General features: G+C 40.6%; 1 protein-coding gene across 2 annotated transcripts; it reads left to right on the top strand.

Annotated features, from left to right (window-relative positions):
- Positions 1-3,321: 3,321 nt before the first annotated feature.
- Positions 3,322-9,903, top strand: FST (follistatin). Of its 2 annotated transcripts, none has more exons than XM_056541796.1 (6): positions 3,322-3,519; positions 5,504-5,695; positions 6,282-6,500; positions 6,683-6,907; positions 7,344-7,574; positions 7,969-9,903. In XM_056541796.1, coding segments are annotated over exons 1-6 (948 nt in total). In that variant the 5' UTR covers positions 3,322-3,440; the 3' UTR covers positions 7,971-9,903. The 2 variants fall into 2 exon arrangements, with proteins under 2 accessions (XP_056397771.1, XP_056397763.1); XM_056541788.1 differs by having other exon boundaries at positions 3,323-3,519; positions 8,258-9,903.
- Positions 9,904-25,218: the final 15,315 nt, after the last annotated feature.

The raw sequence follows: 25,218 nt of genomic DNA, 5'->3' as shown, positions 1-25,218 counted from the left end.
CAACTCAAGATTAAATTAAATTTTTCTTCTGCATACCATCCTCAATCCAATGGACAAGTAGAGAGAATTAACCAGATCTTGGGTGACTATTTACGACATTTTGTTTCCTCCCGCCAGGATGACTGGGCAGATCTTCTACCTTGGGCCGAATTCTCGTATAATTTCAGAATCTCTGAATCTTCCTCCAAATCTCCGTTTTTCGTGGTGTACGGCCGTCACCCTCTTCCCCCCCTCCCTACCCCCTTGCCCTCTGGTCTGCCCGCTGTGGATGAAATTTCTCGTGATCTTTCCACCATATGGAAAGAGACCCAAAATTCTCTCTTACAGGCTTCTTCTCGCATGAAGAGATTCGCAGATAAGAAAAGAAGAGCTCCTCCCATTTTTTCCCCTGGAGACAAGGTATGGCTCTCCGCTAAATATGTCCGTTTCCGTGTCCCGAGCTATAAGTTGGGACCACGCTATCTTGGTCCTTTTAAAGTTTTGTGTCAAATTAATCCTGTCTCTTACAAACTTCTTCTTCCTCCTTCTCTTCGTATCCCTAATGCCTTTCACGTCTCTCTTCTTAAACCTCTCATCCTCAACCGTTTTTCTCCTAAATCTGTTCCTCCCACTCCTGTTTCCGGCTCCTCGGACATCTTCTCTGTCAAAGAGATTTTGGCCTCTAAAAAGGTCAGGGGAAGAACTTTTTTTTTAGTGGATTGGGAGGGTTGTGGTCCAGAAGAGAGGTCCTGGGAACCTGAGGACAATATCCTGGACAAAAGTCTGATCCTCAGGTTCTCAGGCCCCAAGAAGAGGGGGAGACCCAAGGGGGGGGGTACTGTTACGCCGAGCGCTCCGGGTCCCCGCTCCTCCCCGGAGCGCTCGCTACACTTCCCTCACTGCAGCGCCCCGGTCGGTTCCACGGACCCGGGGCGCTGCGTTACCACCTCCGGCCGGGATGCGATTCGCGATGCGGGTAGCGCCCGCTCGCGATGCGCACCCCGGCTCCCGTACCTTACTCGCTCCCCGTCAGTTCTGTCCCGGCGCGCGCGGCCCCGCTCCCTAGGGCGCGCGCGCGCCGGGTCTTTGCGATTTAAAGGGCCACTGCACCGCTGATTGGTGCAGTGGTTCCAATTAGTGTTTACACCTGTGCACTTCCCTATATCACCTCACTTCCCCTTCACTCCCTCGCCGGATCTTGTTGCCCTAGTGCCAGTGAAAGCGTTCCTTGTGTGTTCCTTGCCTGTGATTCCAGACCTTCTGCCGTTGCCCCTGACTACGATCCTTGCTGCCTGCCCCGACCTTCTGCTACGTCCGACCTTGCTTCTGTCTACTCCCTTGTACCGCGCCTATCTTCAGCAGCCAGAGAGGTTGAGCCGTTGCTAGGGGATACGACCTGGTCACTACCGCCGCAGCAAGACCATCCCGCTTTGCGGCGGGCTCTGGTGAAAACCAGTAGTGACTTAGAACCGATCCTCTAGCACGGTCCACGCCAATCCCTCTCTGGCACAGAGGATCCACAACCTGCCAGCCGGCATCGTGACAATAGATAGATAGATAGATAGATAGATAGATAGATATGAGATAGATAGTTATGAGATAGATAGATAGGAGATAGATAGATATAAATAGATAGATAGATAGATAGATAGATATGAGATAGATAGATAGATATGAGATAGATATAAGATAGATAGATAGATAGATATGAGATAAATAGATAGATAGATAGATAGATATGAGATAGATAGACAGACAGATATGTGATAGAGATGAGATAGACAGATAGATAGATAGATATGAGATAGATAGATATGAGATAGCTAGATAGATATGTGATAGAGATGAGATAGATAGCTAGATAGATAGATAGATAGATAGATAGATAGATAGATATTTTTTCCAAAAATATCTTTATTTAGTATAAAAAGAGCAGTTACAATTATCCAGAATAAAATTCCTTCCCACCCAGATGGGGAGAATGACAAGAAAAATAAATAAAATAATGATAATAAATAAATAATCAGGAAATGATCAAATAATAGATGCATATAATATAATAGATTGATAGATATTATTTAGAAATAGAGATAGATAAATGTATAGATTTATTTTGGCAGCCTTTGGCTTTCCAGGCATGCTGGGAGTTGTAGTTTTGCACCAGCTGGTGGAGGCACCCTGGTTGGGAAACACTGCTATAGACTGTGAGAGAAGGGAAAGGGATAGATGATAGAGAGGAGACAGATTAGAGAGAGAATGAATGGAAGAAGAAGGGAAGGTGGGATAAAGATTAAAAAAAGAAGAAGAGGAGGGAATAGGAAAAAGAGAACAGAAGAGATTAGAGGGAAGTCAGAAAGAAGAGAGGGGCAGCTGCTCCACAGTGTAACTTTCCCGCCCTCGTTGGCCATTAGAGGGCGCTGCACAACCTTGTATTTCTCGTGCTGCCAGTATCGGGGATGGAGAGAAGAGGGGACGCAGCCCCTATAGGCGATAATACCAGGGGGTGCAGCCCTTTACCAGTCTGCAGGTGCCAACTGTCTGCTAATATTAGCCGCCCCTCCTGGAGGTATGACAGGGGGCTCACACACATCTATGTAATGGGATCTCTTATTCACAGATTAGTCCTATATCTCCTGCAGTTGGTGGAAAGAAAAAAAAGGCTGTTATCAGGGAGTTATGTGCAGTGAATGGCAGAGAAGATGTGCCCAGCCAGTGCCCAGGAATGCAGGCTGCATACTTCTCCGTCTCTTGTCCTCTGCCATTTACAGGGAGAGAAAAGGCAGCATAAAAGGAAATATCGCCTACTCAGTTTCATTCAGCTGTGCCAAAAATGTTATAAATGAGAGTCCGCCAACTTAGAGGGCATGGTGCCAGGCTGTGCTTAATAAACTAGCCCTATAGAACTTCATTATCGATGGCAGCAATCTCTGAAAAGAGACCGCCTACGTTGCCCATTCCTGTCTAATACTCCAGACAGTGCTAAGACTGTCCCCATAGGTAGTAACATTGTGCCAGGGCAGGACTGTGTGTGTGAGAGACTACAGGGGCTTTACATTGACTGCCTGGCATTCCAGATCACACCAGTGCTACAAGGCACTACTACTTACCAGGTTAGGACTGACAATGCACTCCCTTACAAGAGCATGCCAACTTTGATGCCCTCCTGCCTGGCACCACAAGTCGCTTCTGCACACACACACACATATCTCTAATTGTTTGCAAAATAAAAAAAAAATAAAAAAAATGTCACCTGATTCACTGTGAATTTGTTAAAATTCCCCACCCCCAAAACAGACACACACACACACACACACACACTCATACACACACACTGGAGACCGCCCACCGCAGACAGCTAAGACCCCCTTATAGATTTAAAGAGAGACTGCATTGCCTGACGTTCATTCAATAGAGAGATCACACTACTACACCATCACATCTCCACTGTGTCTGGACTGAGGATGTTAAATCGCCCGGGCTTGCTAGGACTTCTTGTGACTATGTCTCTGTGTCATTTCATGGAAGATCACACTGTCCAGGGTAAGCACATCAGCTCCTCTTTCCTTAGATTTTTATTTTTTTTTATTTATTTTTTATTTATTTTTTATTATTATTCTTTTCTTCATTTTTTTTATTTAGTTTTTTTTAATTATTATTTTCTTCATTTTTATTTTTTTATTTATTATTATTTTTTTTTTTTATTATTTTCTTCATTTTATTTTTTTTTCATGTTAGGGGGGTGACTGACTTGTTATGGAGGACACACAATGCCAGCACCCCTCTCTCCTCTCTGCTGGTACAGAACACTTTCTGTGTGACCTGTGCAAAAGTTTAGAAAGTGGACACCAGTGTTGGGGCTGAACTGGGATTCCTCACCGAGACCAGAGAAAAAGTTTTTTATTTTTATTTTATTTTATTTTTATTTATTTTTTTGCATCCATAAGTTTGGAGGAGAAGAGTCTAGTTCTATACTTCTGATCTAGTTCTATACTCCGAGGGACAAATGTATCTTATGCTGGCTAGAAATGTAACAGTTTTTTTTTTTATTTAAAGGGATAAACGCTTTTTTTTTCCGGATATTTGTTTGGATTTACAACAGCCGATTGGGAATGGTGATAAATGATTAAAAAAAACAAAAAAGGGTTAAATCGGTTTGGTTATGATATGTAAGGACTACGTCATTTTGTGGAATTTTATGGATGTTTCCTGATCGTTTCTTTAGCAGCCCGTATTTAGAAAGGATTATTGTAAATATTTGGTGTTTTGCCGATACAAAACATAACACCGCATCCCTTTTATCTATATTTGTTGTGTAGTTTTGTTGTTCCCAGTTATCAGCTATTACATACAGTAGTGTTTCCCAACCAGGGTGCCTCCAGCTGTTGCAAAACTACAACTCCCAGTTATCAGCTATTTCATACAGTAGTGTTTCCCAACCTGGGCGCTTCCAGCTGTTGCAAAACTACAACTCCCAGTTATCAGCTATTTCATACAGTAGTGTTTCCCAACCGGGGTGCCTCCAGCTGTTGCAAAACTCCAACTCCCAGTTATCAGTTATTTCATACAGTAGTGTTTCCCAACCTGGGCACCTCCAGCTGTTGCAAAACTCCAACTCCCAGTTATCAGCTATTTCATACAGTAGTGTTTCCCAACCAGGGTGCCTCCAGCTGTTGCAAAACTACAACTCCCAGCATGCCCGGACAGCCAAAGGCTGTCCGGGCATGCTGGGAGTTGTAGTTTTGCAACAGCTGGAGGCACCCTGGTTGGGAAACACTACTGGGAGTTGTAGTTTTGCAACAGCTGGAGGCACCCTGGTTGGGAAACACTACTGGGAGTTGTAGTTTTGCAACAGCTGGAGGCACCCTGGTTGGGAAACACTGCAGTAGAGAGACTGTGGGATGATTATTTTATCATACATTTGTATTGTGAAAAGCTTCAGAGAAATATAGGTGACTGGTATTAGTAGTTCATCTTATACGCTGCACTTTAGATACTGCCAACTTTAGCAGCAGTGCCCCTTTAAGGTCCTGGTTCTGTATTGTAGCCCGGTGATCATAAAGCTCAGTCAGACTTTTTTTGTAGCCTTAATTTTGACTTAAAGCCGTGTTATTTTTGTATGGGATTCAACTTAATCGGATATTTCGAAACAATGTGCAAATGTGCCGAAGCCCACTCAGATTGCAACATAATGGCCCAATATGGAACTGAATCACTAAGAAATGAACGCACTTGATGCTGTAATAAACGCAGGAAGAATGCTGTTTATATGTTATTAAAACCTATGTCAGCGAGGGGAACAGTGTGGGATCTGCTGTGCGGTGCTTTTTTTTTTTTTTTTGGTCTCTCAAGGGGTTAACCCGTGCACTGCGCTGTGTGTCTGGGGATAGGCTGGTGTTACTACTGCGGGTTATGAAACAGGACAAAATAAAAGTAAACAGTCTAGTGGAAGTAGTGCAGAGCACACGTGTTTTGTCTGGGTCACTGCTAAGTGACACTGATATGGCTGGGGCATTATGTCTTGCAGCTGGGAACTGTTGGCTTCAGCAATCCAAGAACGGACGATGCCAGGTTCTCTACAGGACAGAACTGAGCAAAGAGGAATGCTGCAAAACTGGCAGACTGGGCACCTCCTGGACTGAGGAAGACGTACCCAACAGCACGCTATTCAAATGGTTGATATTCAATGGAGGAGCACCCCACTGCATACCCTGCAAAGGTAGGCACTCTGCGCCACTATCAAAAAAGATGATATTATGATTACATTGTTGGGTTAATATATATATATATATATATATATATATATATATATATAGTAGCGTCTATAGACATGATGACTATAGAGTGGGAGGGCAGGGGGTCTGTTTCCCATAGATCTCACCACAGCCTTTAGGGATAAGTTCTACAAGCTGTTCTGTATTTGACGCGCATACCCTCATACGTACGTACATACATACCTGAGATCCCGGGGCTGCACATTGTGGCCACCTAGAGTTGATTATTAAGTGTTAGTTTTCACGGAGGGATTTATTAAAGCAGTGTAGGGGACATCTGCACTCAATTTTGAACCAGATTTTTGGAAGAACTCGTGCTCCCTCTTGTGCTCTGTAGATCTTGTATATTGATGGAGTTCTTGGGGAGGACCTTACCCTCCCTACATTTCTGGGTCTCGTTCTAGCTTTTTGTATTGTTTCTTAAAGGAGCTTTTGTATGAGACATTGTTGCACTCGGATGTTTTCCTAAGAGCTACGCTGTTTGATATGTACGTTGACTTTGAGTTCATACTAGTGTTTATTTGCAAACAGAAACATGCGAAAACGTGGACTGTGGACCTGGGAAAAAATGTAAAATGAATAAGAAAAATAAGCCAAGATGTGTTTGTGCCCCGGATTGCTCTAACATTACCTGGAAAGGCCCTGTGTGTGGGCTGGATGGCAAAACGTACAAGGACGAATGTGCTCTACTCAAGGCCAAATGCAAAGGCGTCCCGGAGCTGGATGTGCAGTATCAAGGCAAATGCAAAAGTATGTCCAAGATATGATTGATCAATGTATGATCTAGATGTAAAGATGTCATAGCATGTACCCCTTTATATATTACCATCTCTATCAAGGATTAGACGCCTTTTTGTAAACATGTCAATGTTAATTGTGATGGCATTCCATGGAGCACATTTTGATGGCGGTGTCCCCTGTGTTTATTTCAGAGACGTGCAGAGATGTCCTATGTCCGGGTACCTCCACGTGTGTGGTAGATCAAACCAATAATGCCTACTGTGTGACGTGTCATCGGCACTGCCCAGAGCCTACCTCCCCAGAACAATACCTATGCGGAAATGATGGGATTACATATGCCAGTGCTTGTCACTTGAGAAAAGCAACCTGTCTCCTGGGCCGGTCTATTGGTTTGGCGTATGAAGGAAAATGCATAAGTAAGTATCTTATCAGTCCACAAAACGACTGACGTTTCTTTGTTGATAATAGTCTCCAATAGTGCACCAGCTGCTATGGTGTAACAAGTCCACGATCATTAACCTTCCATAGCATCTGCAAAATCTTATGTAGTCAAAATGTGGTCTATTATAAATACCATCTGCACTAATGCCATAGTTATGGCTTAACAGGTTGTAATATCAGGTTAGACCGATACTAGTAATAAATATAACTTTATAAGTTAGCATCCGGTTCATCTGTTTCATTTTAAATAGTGGACACTTAAAGGGATTTAAGAAAATAATTATAAAAAAAAGTAGTAAAATAGCTCAAGGTGACCATGACTATGTATGGGGTGGGGGTCTGCAAGATCCTCTGATGGCCACATAGTGTTTGATTGTGGAGAGTATACTGACATGTGATTCTTTTTTGCAGAGGCCAAGTCGTGTGAAGACATCAAGTGCAGTGTTGGAAAAAAGTGTCTGTGGGACAGCAGAGTGGGAAGAGGGCGCTGCGCAGTGTGTGAAGATTACTGCCCGGACAGCAAGTCTGACGAAGCGGTTTGCGCCAGTGATAACACCACCTATCCCAGCGAGTGTGCCATGAAGCAGGCCGCCTGCTCGTTGGGTGTACTTTTGGAAGTCAAACACACCGGATCTTGCAACTGTAAGTGACTTACTGCAAACAAAAATCCACTCAAAGATTTCGACAGGCAACCCCTCCGTAATGAAGACTAGAGAGAATTGGATACCAGCACAATGGCTAGCTATTTATCGTGCTCCATTACTAGCAGGGAAGCTGCCTTGCCAGACTATTATTTCCTCTTGTGCAGGAAAAGCTATACTTTCTATTTACCAGGGGTTGCCTGAGAATATCTTTTCCTCTATTTTTCTAATTTCGCTTCTATGTGCTTCGCTGAATGCTTCATTAACGCTTTGAGTGATCTAACTCCATGAGACTCACCGGTTGATCCGGTCCCTGTCTTTGCGCAGCGGCCGCTACTAACTCTGAGGACACAAGCAGTACACCTAGAACACGAGCGCTTTTTGTCTGATTACAGGAACCTGCAATAAAAGCCTGATCCATTGGGTTCTTCAGAACTTTCTGCAGTTAAGACTTCATAGATTAATTTAAAAAAAAAAAAGATTTAAAAAAAAAACACAAAGGAAAAAAAAAAGTATTAATTAAAAGTTGATGCTGAAACGCATCGCTGCAAGTCACATACAATGCAACGCTGTTTTATGGCTGTTCAGAGAGCAAAACAAACAAACAAAAACAATCATGCACTGAGCTTCTGCGCTGTTGTTGTCCTTATTTAAACAACAGCTCCCCTATATTCCCCTATATAGCCATTAATGAAGATCCTGAGGAAGAAGAGGAGGAGGAAGACCCCGACTACAGCTTCCCATTATCTTCAGTCCACTGGTAAAACTGTTGGAACAGCCTTTGGCAAGGAGTGATGTCCATACTGTATATAGGTGTATGCTTATTTATTTTGAGGAAGAAAAAAAGTATACATATAGTTGAGTCTGGTAGACATTTATTTATACTGTGTCATGTTTTATAATTTATACATAAAATGTCTGTTTTTTGACTGTACACCTTGTTTTGAAGAAATATATTCGTCAAAGGGAGAGCAGTGTTATTTATTGTGAGAAACCTTTGCTTGTAAAGTTCAGCTTTTTTGTGTAAGTCCATTCCTTATAACTGACCATTACTGTCCACTCCATACACTGATTTTATAGAGTAAGTGTCGGCAGGGCCTGATTATAGGGAGGGAATGTTTCCGGTGCCTTCCACCACCGTGGAGATCTCTGAAGCCTCCACCACCAACCCTACCTGCTCAGGCCGATTACAATCATGGGGCCCAGTATTTTAATTATTTTTTTTAAATATGTCCCAGGAAGAGTATACGCTGCTCATGTTTAGGACCCTCACCTCTCTCTTTTCTATGACCCTGTTGAGCTGAGAAGAAGAGAGGAGTTGGTCATGCATTAATGTGGCTCTCTCTTTTATGTCTAAGGAAGTCACTGTCTCCATAACTCCTGTAGACTTTACCAGAGAACGGCTACCTCTCCTATAAGTGACTGTAATAAAGATGGGTCAGGTGAGGTCTGGGATCCTGCGGTGGAATGAGGGCTCCATCCAACCTTAAAGAGGTTATCTAGGAATGGAAAAACAGAGCTAATTTCTTCTTAAAGCAGCACCACACCTCTCCGGTTGCATGTGGTATCACAACTTTCGCTCCATTCACTTCAATGGAACTGAGCTGCAATGCTGCACAACCTACTGATAGGTGTGATGCTGTTTTTGGAAGAAATCAGCTCTGTTCTAATCCTGAATAACCCCTTTAATCTGGCCCTGATTGTTGGCAAAGTTTTGCATCCCATGGCTTAGTGAATTCTGTTGTCCCAGTAGAAACCTTGATGAGGACAAGGCCATTCACGAAGCCCTGTCCTGCAGAACCCAGCCTGTTCTAGAGCTTTTTCTTTGATTTCCTCACATTTGCATGTCAGTTCCAGTATGTTTATTTATTGGATTTTACCTTTAGTCCTGTACATACATCCTTTGGGTTTTGTTTACAAGGAATCTTGACTGACTAAAAGAAGCTGCGATCAGTATATCAACAGAGGTTCATGGAAACCTGTATCTAATGGCCATTTTTACGTGGTGATGTGTATAACCACAAACGCAAGGACTCTATGGGAAGCTATCCCGTTAATCCATGATCCATGAGCCCATGCCAAAATGTCAGTATTGTTCCATATGGTTGTCACCATATCAGAGCTTTATTAGTCCAAGTTTCTTGCTTTTCACAATACTCTTCTTTGTTTCTGATTCAATGTTATATTTTCGAAACATGGCAAGTTAAATATAAATTCATTTAAATATATAGTTTTGTACTTTTTTACCATGTAAATGTGCAATGTATATAAAAGTTATAAAGTGTATTTGTAAATAAATTATGGTTGAACAATAAAATGGAAATTTCCTATGTAGCTCTGTCATGTGTGTGGATTTGGTTTTATAGTGTAGTAGTAGTAGGAAGCAAGGAGCATGGGGGAAAATCATTAAATCTATAGCTCATTCATTAGACTAAGCACATATACTGTATATGCCTGATTGGGAGTAAACAGGACATTCTATGTATGGAGTGTGAGGTTATTCAGTACACTATCCCGAGCTTCTTCTACAGTGAAACTCTCCACTATTTGCTCTTGTCCTTAAGTATACAGATCAATTCCATTTGTCTTGTCGCTCCCCATCCCTCCTCCCAGAGACTTCATCTGTCTGGCACTCTGCAACTTCCAATCTTATCAAGTTATCTCAACCGCTCTTAAAAGTGAGAAATACAAACAGCTAGACGTTCCTAATTGCCCATCCGAAATTAAAAGCGAAACCCAATTAATGAACGAGCTGATGGCAGAAAAGCCAAAAAAAGAGGGAGAGAGAAAAACACTTGTTATTTGTAGAAAGGGCAGTTTAATAATAGTTACATTTACATCACTGCCGATTTGTCACAGGGTCACGACTTTATTTAATAATCGCATATGCTCCACTCCCCCTTATGGCTCGAGATCATCATAGTCTCCAGATAACGTCCCCGGTAGGAGATTTGGACCTTTTTACTGTGTTATCTTTAGGCCTCCTCCATACAGTCTTATTTTAAGAAAGTTTAAAAAAAACTTTTTTTTTGTAATGGTGGATGCATTTTTATTTTTTTTGCCATTTTTTCAGTGGTGTTTCAAGTCCTATTTAGAGGTAGGGTTGCCACCCTGCTGGTATTTTTATATTAAAAATACCAGCAATGTAATGGGGTATTTATCCAACCAGTCCGCCAACTCCCGGAATGTTGCACCATAACCTATACCAGTGTTTCCCAACCAGGGGTGCCTCCAGCTGTTGCAAAACTACAACTCCCAACATGCCCGGACAGCCGTTGGCTGTCCGGGCATGCTGGGTGTTATAGTTTTGCAACAGCTGGAGGCACCTCTGGTTGGGAAACATTGACCTATACTATGTACTACTATATAGGCCAACATGCTGGGAGTTGAAGTTTTCATTTGGGGCAGCTGCAGAGCCACAGGCTGTATCAGGGCATGCTGGGAGTTGTAGTTAGTAACTAACTGCAACTCTTGAACTTATTAAAAAAAAAAGCGATCAAAAAGTCACATTGAAACAAAAATGGATGGTACTGCTATAAATTACAGATCGGGGCGCAAAAAATTAGCAATCATACAGGCCCGTTTAATGAGAAATAAAAAAAAAAGTTATAGGGTTCAAAATCGGACCAAATTTCCCTCGCATATGTGCATCCTGTGATGTCACACATATATAATTAATTATGCATATGAGCATAGCCGGTATTTTTAAAATTTTTTTTTTGCAAGAAAGGTGGCAACCCTATTTAGAGGCCTTTGAGGAAAAAAAAGTAGAAAAATACATAGAAAAATGCAATGCCGAGAGCTTGCTGCGTTTCCAAATGGCTGTGACCGAATAAACAAAAGGACCAGAAAAACACCACAAACAACAACATAAAAAAAAGCATTGGGCCAAATTTCTGAAAACCAATCACAGCACAGTTTTATTTTAGCAAAAAGTTATAAAAATGATAATATAAGGTATGTACAACCTTTTTAGGGGGGGGGGGGGGGGAGGAGCATCACATATATCTGGCAGTCCGGCTTATTTTCCCTCAAGCACTGTAGAAAAGCGCCGCGAGGGAAACTCACGATCCCATTTATTTGAATGGGACAGTTCAGATTTTGCCTGAATTGGGACACTGGGTCGCCAGAAAGGGGAACATGTCTGGGCACCGGACCATAAATTAAGCAGAAAAAAAATGCCACAAAAAACACACTGGGGCAGAATTGTCAACTTCTTTGATAGAAAGGTTGTCTCTGTTGCCTATAGCAACCAATTATAGAGCAAGATATAAAAATGAAAGCCGAGTTATGATTGGTTGCTATGGAAACAGAGACAATCTTTCTTTTAAACAGGTTCATAACTCCTTCCCTTGATTTAAAAAAAAAAAAAAATTTAGGGTTGGGTCATAATTGCCAAATTTTGCTGCATATTTTCTACGTATTTTTCTACTCACAAGTAAAAAATCAGCTGCAGAAAATATGCCACATAATATGGCACTTGTGACACTACCCTTAGGGCTCGTTTACACAGGTGGATTTTATTGCGCACTCGCAACATGTTTCCCACTGTAAGTTTGAATGGGGACGGGCTCTAAACAGGCTTGAAGTCAATAAGGTCTACGGTGCATTTTCCTTATTAAAACTCGCAGCAGGAATCACACTGCGAGTTCACAATAAAATCCGCTCGGGTGAATTTATGGGAAAGTTATCAAAAGTAAAACTGACGTTGTTGCCCACAGCAACCAATCAGAGTTTGACTTTCATTACTTAAACTGCTCTGGTAAAATAAAGGATGAGCTGTGATTGGTTGCTATGAGCAACAAAGCTTTGTTCCACTGTGTGTGTAAGAGTTTGTGAATCCACCCTTAGGGTACGTTCAGACGAGCAGATCCACAGCGTATTTTACGCTGCAGATCCGCCGCTGAAGGACCCCTATAGGGTGCCTTTAAATGTGCCTGCTAAGAGCGGCAATACGCCGCTACGAGCAGACACACTGCTGTAATGTGCGAGTTGCCGCGCATGCGCGGTGTATTAACACACATGGCGGCCGCTCCCCCTGCTCCCTGAGCTAGGCTGAGAGCAGCCGCAATGTGCGAGTATACTGTGCAAGCGGGCAGCTCGCACATCGCAGTGTGTCTGCTGGTGGCGGCGGATTGCCGCTCCGAGCAGGGACCTATATGGGCAACATACAGCGGTCCTACAGCGGCGGATCTCTAGCGTAATACGCGCTGGGGATCCGCTCGTCTGAACGTACCCTAAGGGTATGTTCACATGAGTAAAACCAGTGTTGAAAATGTCACCTTATAATCAATGTAAAATCTGTTGTGCACACATTAGTGTTAATTTCAATATGGTTTTCATGTGTTTTTTTTTTTTTTTTTTATGCTCCTATTGATTTCAATAGGAGCTTTCATGTAGAACCATGTCACTTCTTTTTCCACACTGAATCATGGAGATTTTTGTTAATGTAGAACCACACTATTTCATGCAGATGGAAAAGATGGAACCTTGTAATACACAGGCTGTTCAGGGTCTGTTCGGTGCAACAACAACAAAAAAAGAGACGATCGGACCAAGATCGGGACAGAGCACAACGACAGCGTATTGCCGCCACCAGCAGGCACATATAAAGCCAGCATACAGCGGGGCCTTTACCAGCGGATCCGCAGCTAAAAACGCTGAGAAAATCCACCCGTGAGAACGTACCCTAAGTCTCCACTTGGTTTTTTGCACTGCGTTTTTAGGGATTAAAAAAACGCCTGAAAAATCGCCAGTGCAAGTGATGTCATCATGCGTTTTTTCTTGCGTATTTTCTGGCGTTTTTCCGGCATTTTTTCATTTGTGTGGAAATTGCACCTTGGCGTTTTTTTTTTTGGTACCCAAAATTTCTTGGGTACCAAAAAAAAAAAAAGGATGCAGCATTGATGGAATTTTTTTTTATTAAACGCAATGCATATATTTTATAACCCAATTTTTATTATTTTTTAATAAAGTGTGTGTTTCACTTTTTTTTAATACATGTTTAACATTTTTTATGTAGTACTACTACTCCCAGCATGGAACAGACTGTTCCATGCTGGGAGTGATAGTACCTGTACTATAGACATATCGCCCCGGGTGTCAGTCCTGACACCCGATGCGATCGTCCATAATATAGCAGAGAAGCGAGCGGGTCTATACATCGCTCGGCTCTCTGCACTATACTCCGGCCACTGATGTCAACAGAAATTCATATTTCCCACCCAGAGCTGTGATTGGCCGGATGGTTGCAGCCAATTACAGCTCTGAGGAAAAGATGAATGAATAAGTGGCCGGCCCGGAGTATAGTGCAGAGCAGGGATGTGAGCGATGTATACAGTCGCTCTGCATCTCTGCTATAGACAGGACGATCACAGAGGGTGTCAGTAGTGGCATCCACTGTGATGTGTCCTTAAGCAGGCACCACTACTCCCAACATGGAGCACACTCTGCTCCATGCTGGGAGCTGTAGTACCTGTATTAATAGACAGATCGCAGCAAGTGTAACTTCTGACACCCGCTGCGATCTGTCTATTAATGCAGGTACTACAGCTCCCAGCATGAGGAAGAGTGTACTCCATGTTGGGAGTAGTATTACCTGCAGTTAGCCGTATGCGCTTTGACAACCGGACCTAAAACCGTGGTCAACCACGGTTTTAGGTCCGGTTGTAAAAGCGCATACGGCGCAAAAATGAGCCGACCGGACCGAACGTTTCACTCCGGTCGGCTCATTGAAGTGAATGGCATACGGGAGCGCATACGGTTACATACGGGAGCGCGAGCTTTTAGCTCCCTCCTGCCGTATGCGCTCCCGTATGGGACAAAACGTAGTGTGAACCCACCCTTATGGAAAGATCACTGCGGGTATCACTTCTGACACCCGCTGTGATGCTCCTGTATAGTGTATAGATGCAGCGGCCGCTCTCCTATGGTCCCCTGCACGGCCGTATATATACACATGTTCCTATTTCTCACAGAGAGCTGTGATTGGCTGGAACCATCTGGCCAATCACAGCTCTGTGGGAAATATGAATATGTGTATATATACGGCAGTGCAGGGGACCATAGAAGAGCGGCCGCTGCATCTATATATTATACAGAAAGATCGCAGCGGGCGATCTGTCTATTAGTACAGGTACTACTACTCCCATCATGGAACAGTGTGTTCCATGCTGGGAGTAGTAGTACTAACTAAAAAAAATAAAGCAAAAAAGTGAAAAACACACGCACAATACATTTTTATAACTTTCGGCTACATTTTTCAATAATATACATTTCATTAGAATAAATTTTTTCCTTCACTACTCTATATTTTAGAAAAAAAATTTTAATGGTACCCTACGAAAGTTTATTAAAAACAGCTATCTACATCACTTTTTTGGATCGCTAAAGTCCAAAAAAGATTAAAAACTGCCTGCAAAAACGCCAAAGTTAAAATCCGCATAGCGTTTTTCTTGGTGTTTTCTCACTCCCATAGACTTCTATTGGAGCAAAACGCCACGATTTTGACAAAAAACGCCGGTTTGAGGGAACTACAGCGGTTTTTTCAAAATGCTAAAGAGCGGAAAAAACACAGAAAAAGTGAAAAAACGCCAAAAGGATAAAAAAAACGCCAAAGTGAAAAAACGCAAAGTGGAATTCGAAATTTGTGATTTCTCATTGATTTACCGCTAACATCTGGCCACAGCGTTTTTTGAACAATTGGCGTTTTTCTTTGCGTTTTGCAAAAAAAATAAAATAAACAAGTGGAGACTAAGAGTACAATATCTTCTTCTAGACTAAGTTCACACTGTTGCTGTGCTCTGTCCCGATCTTGGTCCGATCGACTGTTTTTTTTTTTTTTTGCTGCACCGAACAGACCCTGAACAGCCACCAAACAGACCACAACAGTCAAAGCACCACTGGGTCCCGACGAATCCTGTTGACTTGAATGGGGTCCGTCGGAGATCCTCTAGTTTACCGGAGTTGAGCGTAGAAAAAAAAAATAGGACATGCATTATTTTTTCTACGCTCACTTCCTGTCGTTTCGGCAGACTGGCCGTCAGAGCTCCATTTACCGGAGGACAACAGCAGTGTGAACGAGCCCTTACATTTTGTTGCGTATTTTATTTTACGCATAGCATTTTGGGTCGGAATTGCTAAAAAAAAATTATTATAATTTAAAGGATTACAGTCAAAAATGCTTGCATAAAAATATGCCACTGAATTTGACACTGTGTGAACATAGCCTAAGGTATAAGGATGAGAAGAGCACGAGGGAGAGACAACAATCAAAGCGGAGCAATAAGTATCACCAGATATGGAGTTTCAGTATAGTCTGATCTCCAGGACAGAGAACAGAGAGAGTGAGGCCTGCAGGGGAATAACAGGATAAAGTGCTTAGATTAGCAGTTTCACCACCTCTCTCCTACCAGTACTTTCCCCTGGCAGACCCCGCACAACTAGTGTTTAATCTATTGTAAAGTGCGACCCCCCGCCCCCCCCTCTTTTTACACCAAGAGATAGCCTACAACAATTCATTGGTAAAACCATTAGCTTTTCTGTGTACATTACTAACAACTACTGGTCTCTTGTTTGCCTATTCTAGTTGTGTCAAGCAATCATCATAAAACTCCACTTCCAATTGTCTTTTGTGTTTAAGGGTGGATCGGGGTGTAAAACACATCTCATTTTTGTAATGGGGTTGTTTGCACTCAATTACTCTTCATTATCATCTGTAAAATAGCCATTGTTTTCTACGGCTATGTTAGCAAACACATCAATTTCTTGAAAAGCAGCTGTTACCCAGAGATGCAGCAGAGCTGACGTTGTCATATGGCAACATCTGCAATTTGCTTTTTTTTTTTTATATAATATTTTATCCCAATGAGCAAAAAGGAGCAATGCTTAAACAGTGTTTTTCAAACAGTATGCCTCCAGCTGTTGCAAAACGACAACTCCCAGCAGCCCGGACAGCCCTTGGCTGTCCGGGCATGCTGGGAGTTGTCGTTTTGCAACAGCTGGAGACACATTGTTTGAAAAACATTGGTTTAAAGGGGTAGTCTAGAGGGAAGAAAAAAATCAACTGGTGACAGTTGCTGGGAGTTGTCGTTTTGCAACAGCTGGAGACACATTGTTTGAAAAACACTGGTTTAAAGGGGTAGTCCGGAGGGAAAAAAATCAAATCAGCTGGTGACATAAAGTTATACAGATTTGTAAATTAAAGATTTTTTAAAATTAATTTTAAGCCATATATTTATTAGCAGACATGCACGACAGACATAGATTTCATACAACAAAAATAGAGAAACATGGCCACACATCCACCATTTGTATTTTGATCTACTTGCTTCTCAGTATAATTACAAAAACTAAGGTTGCTAGTGAACATTTTGATCAAAAAGTACAAGCCCACTCGCCACGTCAAGGCCACCTAGTCAGAGTGGGTCCCTAACCTGACACTGGCGTAGCGCCGGGTGGCAACCACTGCCTCTGAGACACCAAGCCGAGACACCAAGCCCACCGGGTGAGTGAGCTTTTACACCTTTTCACTCTGGTGTGGTCCTGTGCGGCGTCCATTGCTGCCGCCGCGTCGTATCTGTGGGGAAGCGTGGCCCTGGGACTGGTTTGCATGGCATTTGGGCTGCTCTGCCAATGGGTCGTCCCCCCTGTGGGCACTGGTGTTGCGGCGGTGGTGGTTGCTGCTCAGTGCTACAACATTTTATGCTAGTGACGTTAGGGACCCGCTACTTTCATGTGGCCGTGACAAGGCTAGCTGGCTTGCACTTAATGATCATAAAGTACACTAAAGATCTGTTAGTTTAATAAATGTTGCTGAGAAGCATAGGATCATTGTGCATGTTGTGGATGTGCCACCATGTCTGTTTTCTCTATTAAATTCACAGATATAGACATTCTATTTGAATGCTGCTTGTGTTGATTTGAATGTTTTCAAATCAACAGGTGACAGAAAGTTATACAGATTTGTAAATTCCTTCTATTTCGAATTCGTAATCCTTCCAATACTCATCATCTGCTGTATAGTACAGAGGAAGTTGTGTAGTTCTTTCCAGTCAAACCACAGTGCTTTGTGCTGACACCTATGTCCTTGCCAGGGACTGTCTGGAGTAGGAGAGGTTTGCTGTGGGATTTGCTCATTCTCTGGACAGTTCCTGACATGGACAGAGGTGTCAGCAGAGAGCACTGTGATCAGACTGGAAAGAACTACACAACTTCCTGTAAAGCATACAGCACATGATAATTACTGGAAGGGTGAAGATTTTTTCAATAGAAGTAGTCTGTGCATATATCATTTATAGTAAGAGACAGGGAAGTAGTATTATCTATGCATATATAATTTATAGTAAGAGACAGGGAAGCAGTATTGTCTGTGTATATATCATTTATAGTAAGAGACAGGGAAGTAGTATTGTCTGTGCATATATCATTTATAGTAAGGGATAGGGAAGACGTATTATCTGTGCATATATCATTTATAGTAAGAAACAGAGAAGCAGTATTATCTGTGCATATATCATTTATAGTAAGAAACAGAGAAGCAGTATTATCTGTGAATATATAATTTATAGTAAGAAACAGAGAAGCAGTATTGTCTGTGCATATATCATTTATAGTAAGAGACAAGTAAGCAGTATTATCTATCCATATATAATGTATAGTAAGAGACCGGGAAGCAGTATTCTGTGCATATATAATTTATAGTAAGAGACAGGGAAGCAGTATTGTCTGTGTATATATCATTTATAGTAAGAGACAGGGAAGAAGGATCATCTGTGCATATATCATTTATAGTAAGAGACAGGGAAGCAGTATTGTCTGTGTATATATCATTTATAGTAAGAGACAAGTAAGCAGTATTATCTGTGCATATATAATTTATAGTAAAAGACAGGTAAGCAGTATTATCTGTGCATTTATCATTTATAGTAAGAGACAGGGAAGCAGTATTGTCTGTGCATATAGTATTTATAGTAAAGGATAGGGAAGAAGTATTATCTGTGCATATATTATTTATAGTAAGATACAGGGAAGCGGTATTATCTGTGCTTATATTGTTTATAGTACAGGGAAACAGTATTATTTGTGCAATATCAATTATAGTAAGATGCAGGGAGCAGTATTATCTGTGCATATATCATTTATAGTAAGAGACAGGTAAGCAGTATTATCTGTGCATATATCATTTATAGTAAGGGATAGGGAAGAAGTATTATCTGTGCATATATCATTTATAGTAAGAAACAGAGAAGCAGTATTATCTGTGCATATATAATTTATAGTAAGAAACAGAGAAGCAGTATTATCTGTGCATATATAATTTATAATAAGAAACAGAGAAGCAGTATTATCTGTGCATATATCATTTATAGTAAGAAACAGAGAAGCAGTATTGTCTGTGCATATATTATTTATAGTAAAAGACAGGGAAGCAGTATTATCTATGCATATATCATTTATAGTAAGAGACAAGGAAGCAGTATTATCTATGCATATATAATTTATAGTAAGAGACCGGGAAGCAGTGTTGTCTGTGCATATATTATTTATAGTAAGAGACCGGGAAGCAGTATTGTCTGTGTATATATCATTTATAGTAAGAGACAGGGAAGTAGTATTATCTGTGCATATATCATTTATAGTAAGGGACGGAAGAAGTATTATCTGTGCTTATATTATTTATAGTACAGGTAAGCAGTATTATCTGTGCATTTATCATTTATAGTAAGAGACAGGTAAGCAGTATTATCTGTGCATTTATAGTAAGAGACAGGTAAGCAGTATTATCTGTGCATTTATCATTTATAGTGAGAGACAGGTAAGCAGTATTATCTGTGCATATATAATTTACAGTACGATACAGGGAAGCGGTATTATCTGTGCTTATATTATTTATAGTACAGGGAAACAGTATAATCTGTGCAATATCAATTATAGTAAGATGCAGGGATCAGTATTTTCTGAGCATGTATCATTTATAGTAAGATACAGGGAAACAGTATTATACTGTATGTGCACATGTCATTTATAGTAAGATGCAAGGAGCAGTATTATCTGTGCATATATCATTTATAGTAAGGGGCAGGGAAGCAGTATTATCTGTGCATATATCATTTATAGTAAGAGACAGGGAAGCAGTATTATCTGTGCATATATCATTTATAGTAAGAGACAAGAAAGCAGTATTATCTATGCATATATCATTTATAGTAAGAGACAAGAAAGCAGTATTATCTATGCATATATCATTTATAGTAAGAGGCAGGAAAGCAGTATTATCTGTGCATATACCATTTATAGTACGAGACAGGGAAGCAGTATTATTATCTGTTTCAACATAACGGTAGATATATAATCAGTCACTGCATCAAGATGTCCAACACACTGGATGGTGAACCTGCTATTACTATGCTACTGCCCCAGTCTTCTTATAAAGAAATACTAATAATAGGAGAAGATAACACTATTCAGCAAAAAGGAAAAGGTGTGAATTATTACATATAATTTTTTGTCTGAATTTTCTAACCTTTATAAGTTGCATAGGTTATAATACAACCGCAGAATAGCTGTAACTATTTTTGGAGCTCAGCACAACCAGCAGAAAACATTTAACAAACAGGATTTATTCTCTATAGTGAATTTTCCTGACTTTCCCGTACTGGGTATATTTAGTTAAGCCATTCAACCATGCTACTAGTAAGACTCAATACATTTTCTACACATCCCACAAATGGCCACACTTCTTGCCAGATGGAAAAGGAAATTTGTAACTTTTTTCTTGCTATAAAATATGTATTGTAGCAGGTTCCCGAGCATAGTTTACTGTGCAAATTCACCCACTATAAACTAAGCCCACACACCCACACTTCTATATATGTTGCAGATGTTAGACTAACACAATTCACAGATGTGTTATTTTCTCCAGTGTCAGCTGGTATAAGGGGAGAATGTACTGGGCTTGAAGTAAAACACTTGCATGTGGTCTGAATGCTTATCGGAAACAGCGAAAGAAAAAATAATCCTCATTGTTACCTTATTGGTGTAGACATAGAACAAATCAGATGTGAAAGGGAGGAAACATATCTTGTTATGTCTGATGAGACAGATGGGCACAGGCTATTCTAGGGCATTTATGATTGAGTCCATTTGGACTCTAAGCCCTTATGACACTTTTCTTATTCCACAAATTCCATATATTAATTCAACTCCAAAAATCAACCAGCCCATGATGAAGCTTTCCAAGCAAAATGCGTGAGTGTGTTCTATCTATTTGCCTACTAGTCTGCATTTTATGTGTTTGTTTGGAATTCTGCTTGGTATGTTCTGTTACACCAAAAAATAAATAAGCACACTCACAACAAAATATCACAAATTATTATCTTTATCGTAAAAACATCAGATAAAAAACAATCATATTAAAACTGATATAGGCACCAGGACACATACTAGCCAGTATATATGAAAAGACACACTAGCACTGGGCCACAGGATAAATTAATGACCCACAAAAGATAAATAGCAGTAAATGAAAATGAAAAAAAATGGAATGCAAATGAAAAAATAAAAATGGTAACAAAATGTTATAGAAATAAAGAGAAAAAAATCCTGGGACTAACAAGGAATAAACCTAAACAACCATGCGTGGTATCATGACCATACATACCCACCCCAAGGTATGTTTTGTGCATACTTATGTTTTATATATGTATTGAGCATATTTGTTTGCACCATGTACTATTATAACCTATGTTTTAAACAAGTTTTATCCATATTTTTGTGGTTTCCAGACATACCATATCTAAGAGCCCTACCCGTTTTTTTCTGCAGGTATGTGGAATTCCTATCGCCCGATGCCCGGGACATGCAGTTCCGGGCGCCGGGCAGGTGAATTTTTAAGCACGGCGGCGCTCGGAGAAGTGTATGGAGAAGGCTCTGGACTTGTGCCCGCTCCATACTCTGCAGCCCCTGGCTGTTTTCACCAGCTAGGTAGGCCGCCGCTGATAGCCAGCATGTGGCCGGCTATTAACCCTTTAGATCGCCGCTGTCAAAGCTGACAGTGGCATCTAAAGGGACATGTGAATGCTCCCTGGTGGGGTAGTGGGGTGGATCGCCCTACCCCCCCCCCCCCCCCCCCGGAGCGATTGGAGAGGGGGTGGGGGAGCAATCCACTATAGAGGTAGCCGGAGGGCTTACCTCTGTTGGATCGCAGAGCACACAGATCAATGTAGTTCAATAGATCTCCTTTGATCCTAAGGGACTAATAAAGTGTAAAAAAAAAAAACCTATGATTTAATAAAAAAGTTTAAAAGACAAACATTAACCCCTTCAATATTAAAAGTTCAAATCACGCCTTTTTCCTATATAAAAACATGTAAACATAATAAAAATAAAGATATTTGGTATCGCTGCATACGTAACTGTACGTAACTATTAAAAGATAACATTATGTATTCCGTATGAAAAATAACGTAAAAAATAACATAAAAAAATACAAAACCACAGAACTGCAATTTTTATAATATCCCAGAAAAAAAGCGATTAAGCGTCTATTCACACATACAGTATTCTGCACATATTTGATGCGCAGATTTGATGCATAAGATTTCAAGTCATTCAGTTTACATTGAAATCTGCAGCAGAATACTGTACATGTGAATAGACCCTAAAAAGTCAGATCAATACCAAAGTGGTACCGATACAAAAAAACTGATTATGGCACAAAAAAATTATGTATGTGGGGGGGGAAGCTACAGGGGTCAGAAAAAGGCAATTAACTTCACTTCACCAATATTTATTTTTTTAGTTTCGGAGAATATGTTATGGAAAAAACAAAAGGCATCATTATAGTAGTTATTTATGGCTATTATAGGGTGAGGGGGAAAAAGCGAAAATTGGCTGGACAAGTGGATCGTCATGAAGGACAAGTAGATTTTGCTTTGTTTTAGTCCCATGGACAAGTAGTTTTTTAATACATTTCCTCACCCCTGTTCTGTCTGTTGTCAACAGGGAAACCCTAACATATTTTCATATATGTGTGTTTTAACAAATGTTATTTATATTACAATTAATTGCCGGTGATTTTACCTTTGGTTTTCAGCACCTAAAACCATTACATTTGGCAGCATAAGGTGGATGTTTGCAGCATTATATCATATTAACCCCTTAAGGACGCAGAACTTAAATGTACGTCTTGGTGCGGTGGTACTTAACGCACCAGGACGAACATTTACACCAGGACGTCATGCGCGGCTGATCCCGGCTGCTGATCGCAGCCAGGGACCCGCCGGCAATGGCCGACGCCCACGATCTCGCGGGCGTCCGCTATTAACCCCTCAGGTGCCGGGATCAATACAGGTCCCGGCATCTGCGGCAGTGCGCGATTTGAATGAATGATCGGATCGCCCGCAGCGTTCCGGCTCCTGGCGTCTCCTGCTCTGGTCTGAGATCGAGCAGACCAGAACAGAAGATCGCCGATAACACTGATCTGTTCTATGTCCTATACATAGAACAGATCAGTCTTAGCAATCATGGTATTGCTATGAATAGTCCCCTATGGGGACTATTCAAGTGTAAAAAAAATGTAACAGTAAAAGTAAAAAAAAAAAGTGAAAAATCCCCTCCCCCAATAAAAAAGTTAAACGTCAGTTTTTTCCTATTTTACCCCTAAAAAGCGTAAAAAAGAAATTTTATAGGCATATTTGGTATCGCCGCGTGCGTAAATGTCCGAACTATTAAAATAAAATGTTAATGATCCCGTACGGTGAACAATGTGAACGAAAAAAAAAGTCCAAAATTGCTACTTTTTTAATACATTTTATTTAAAAAAATTATAAAAAATGTATTAAAAGTTTTTTATATGCAAATGTAGTATCAAAAAAAAGTACAGATCATGGTGCAAAAAATTTGCCCTCATACCGCCGCTTATACGGAAAAATAAAGAAGTTAGAGGTCATCAAAATAAAGGGATTATAAACGTACTAATTTGGTTAAAAAGTTTGTGATTTTTTTTAAGCACAACAATAATAGAAAAGTATGTTATCACAGGTATCATTTTAATCGTATTGACCCTCAGAATAAAGAACACATGTCATTTTTACCATAAATTGTACGGCGTGAAAATGAAACCTTCCAAAATTAGCAAAATTGCGTTTTTCTTTTTAATTTCCCCACAAAAATAGTGTTTTTTGGTTGCGCCATACATTTTATGATATAATGAGTTATGTAATTACAAAGGACAACTGGTCGCGCAAAAAACAAGCCCTCATACTAGTCAGTGGATGAAAATATAAAAGATTTATGATTTTTAGAAGGCGAGGAGGAAAAAATTAAAACGTAAAAATTTAATTGTCTGAGTCCTTAAGGCCAAAATGGGCTGAGTCCTTAAGGGGTTAAGGGACATTAGGGTATGTTAATTATACCCTTATGGTATGTTCACGCACAGAAAATAATACAAACATATATTACTTACAGTTATATTTTTATCCATAACAGCAAAAAAGGCTGCAAAAAATATCTTTTTTTTTTTTTACCTTATAGTTAAAAATACGGCAATATTTATTTCTGTGTGTGAAAAAATTTCACGCAATTAATTATTTGGCAAAATTTGTGCAGGCAAAACCCTTGAGCAGTATGTACCTGGCCTATCATGATGTTACCTGCAACTGTCATTTCTAAGTCTATGTTCACAAGCCAGAATTTCTACATGGAATCATGCATGGAAATTGTGCATTCATTTAGGCTAGGTTCACACTGTGGAATTTCTGGGCAGAATTTCTGCCGGAGACCAAGCCAGCGGCACTGGGATCGCATGAACTGCATTGCCATCCCCATAGATGTCAATGCATTTCTGAGCAGATCTCCCAAAAGATCTACCCAGAAATGCATTGCCCTCTATGGGCACGGCAATACAGTCTGTGCGGTCCAAGTGCCACCGGCTAAGTCTCTGGCAGAAATTCTGCCCAGAGATACCGTAGTGTGAACCTAGCCTTATAGCCAATACACTTCAATGAGATTCTGCTGTCCCATTCACACAGCAGAATTTCTGCTGCAGGAATTCCATTGAAGTGAATGGGCTATTCATTTTTGCAGAATTTACTGCAGAATTTTCATGCAGAATTCCATGCAGAAATTCTACCGAGTGAACATAGCCTAACAGAAAGATAACACATTGGGGATAACTGACCAATTTTTTTATGTGTAAGTTTATGTGTTGGTTTTGTTAAAAAAAATTTAAAATATTTTGAGTAATTTTTTGGTGCAAAAATAAGCGAATGCTGCGCAAATATTAAATATGCTGCACATATATTAGCAACTTTTTTTTACATTAGTTTTCTAGTGAAAGCATTGATAAAATCCCCCAAGTCATAGCGTAGAGAAATACTGTCATCCATAAGGAAACATATAAAAAAACAGATGCTATGTAATTTGTTGTGTGCTTTTTGTATGCCATATCTCCTAAAGTCTTTGCCAATTTTTGTATTTTTTATTAAATGTGTCATGCTTGATGTCAATACTATAAGATGTCTCGAGCAGGGTCCTGCACTATACAATGTGTTATGTTGATCAGTCTATAATGGGTCTCCTGTAGGTACATTGTGTTAGTCAGCAGGGTTCAATCAGCATTACTGAAGAAGAGGAGGGAGATGTGG

Source organism: Hyla sarda, chromosome 1 (assembly GCF_029499605.1).
Source record: "Hyla sarda isolate aHylSar1 chromosome 1, aHylSar1.hap1, whole genome shotgun sequence".
NCBI lineage: Eukaryota > Metazoa > Chordata > Amphibia > Anura > Hylidae > Hyla > Hyla sarda.
This window is presented reverse-complemented; position numbering and strand designations above follow the sequence as displayed.

Coding starts and splice junctions, on each gene's coding strand:
- FST (XM_056541788.1), top strand. CDS start 3,441: ATGTTAAATCGCCCGGGCTTGCTAGGACTTCTTGTGACTATGTCTCTG. Junction 5,696..6,281: donor CCACTGCATACCCTGCAAAG/GTAGGCACTCTG, acceptor ATTTGCAAACAG/AAACATGCGAAAACGTGGAC. Junction 6,501..6,682: donor GTATCAAGGCAAATGCAAAA/GTATGTCCAAGA, acceptor TGTTTATTTCAG/AGACGTGCAGAGATGTCCTA.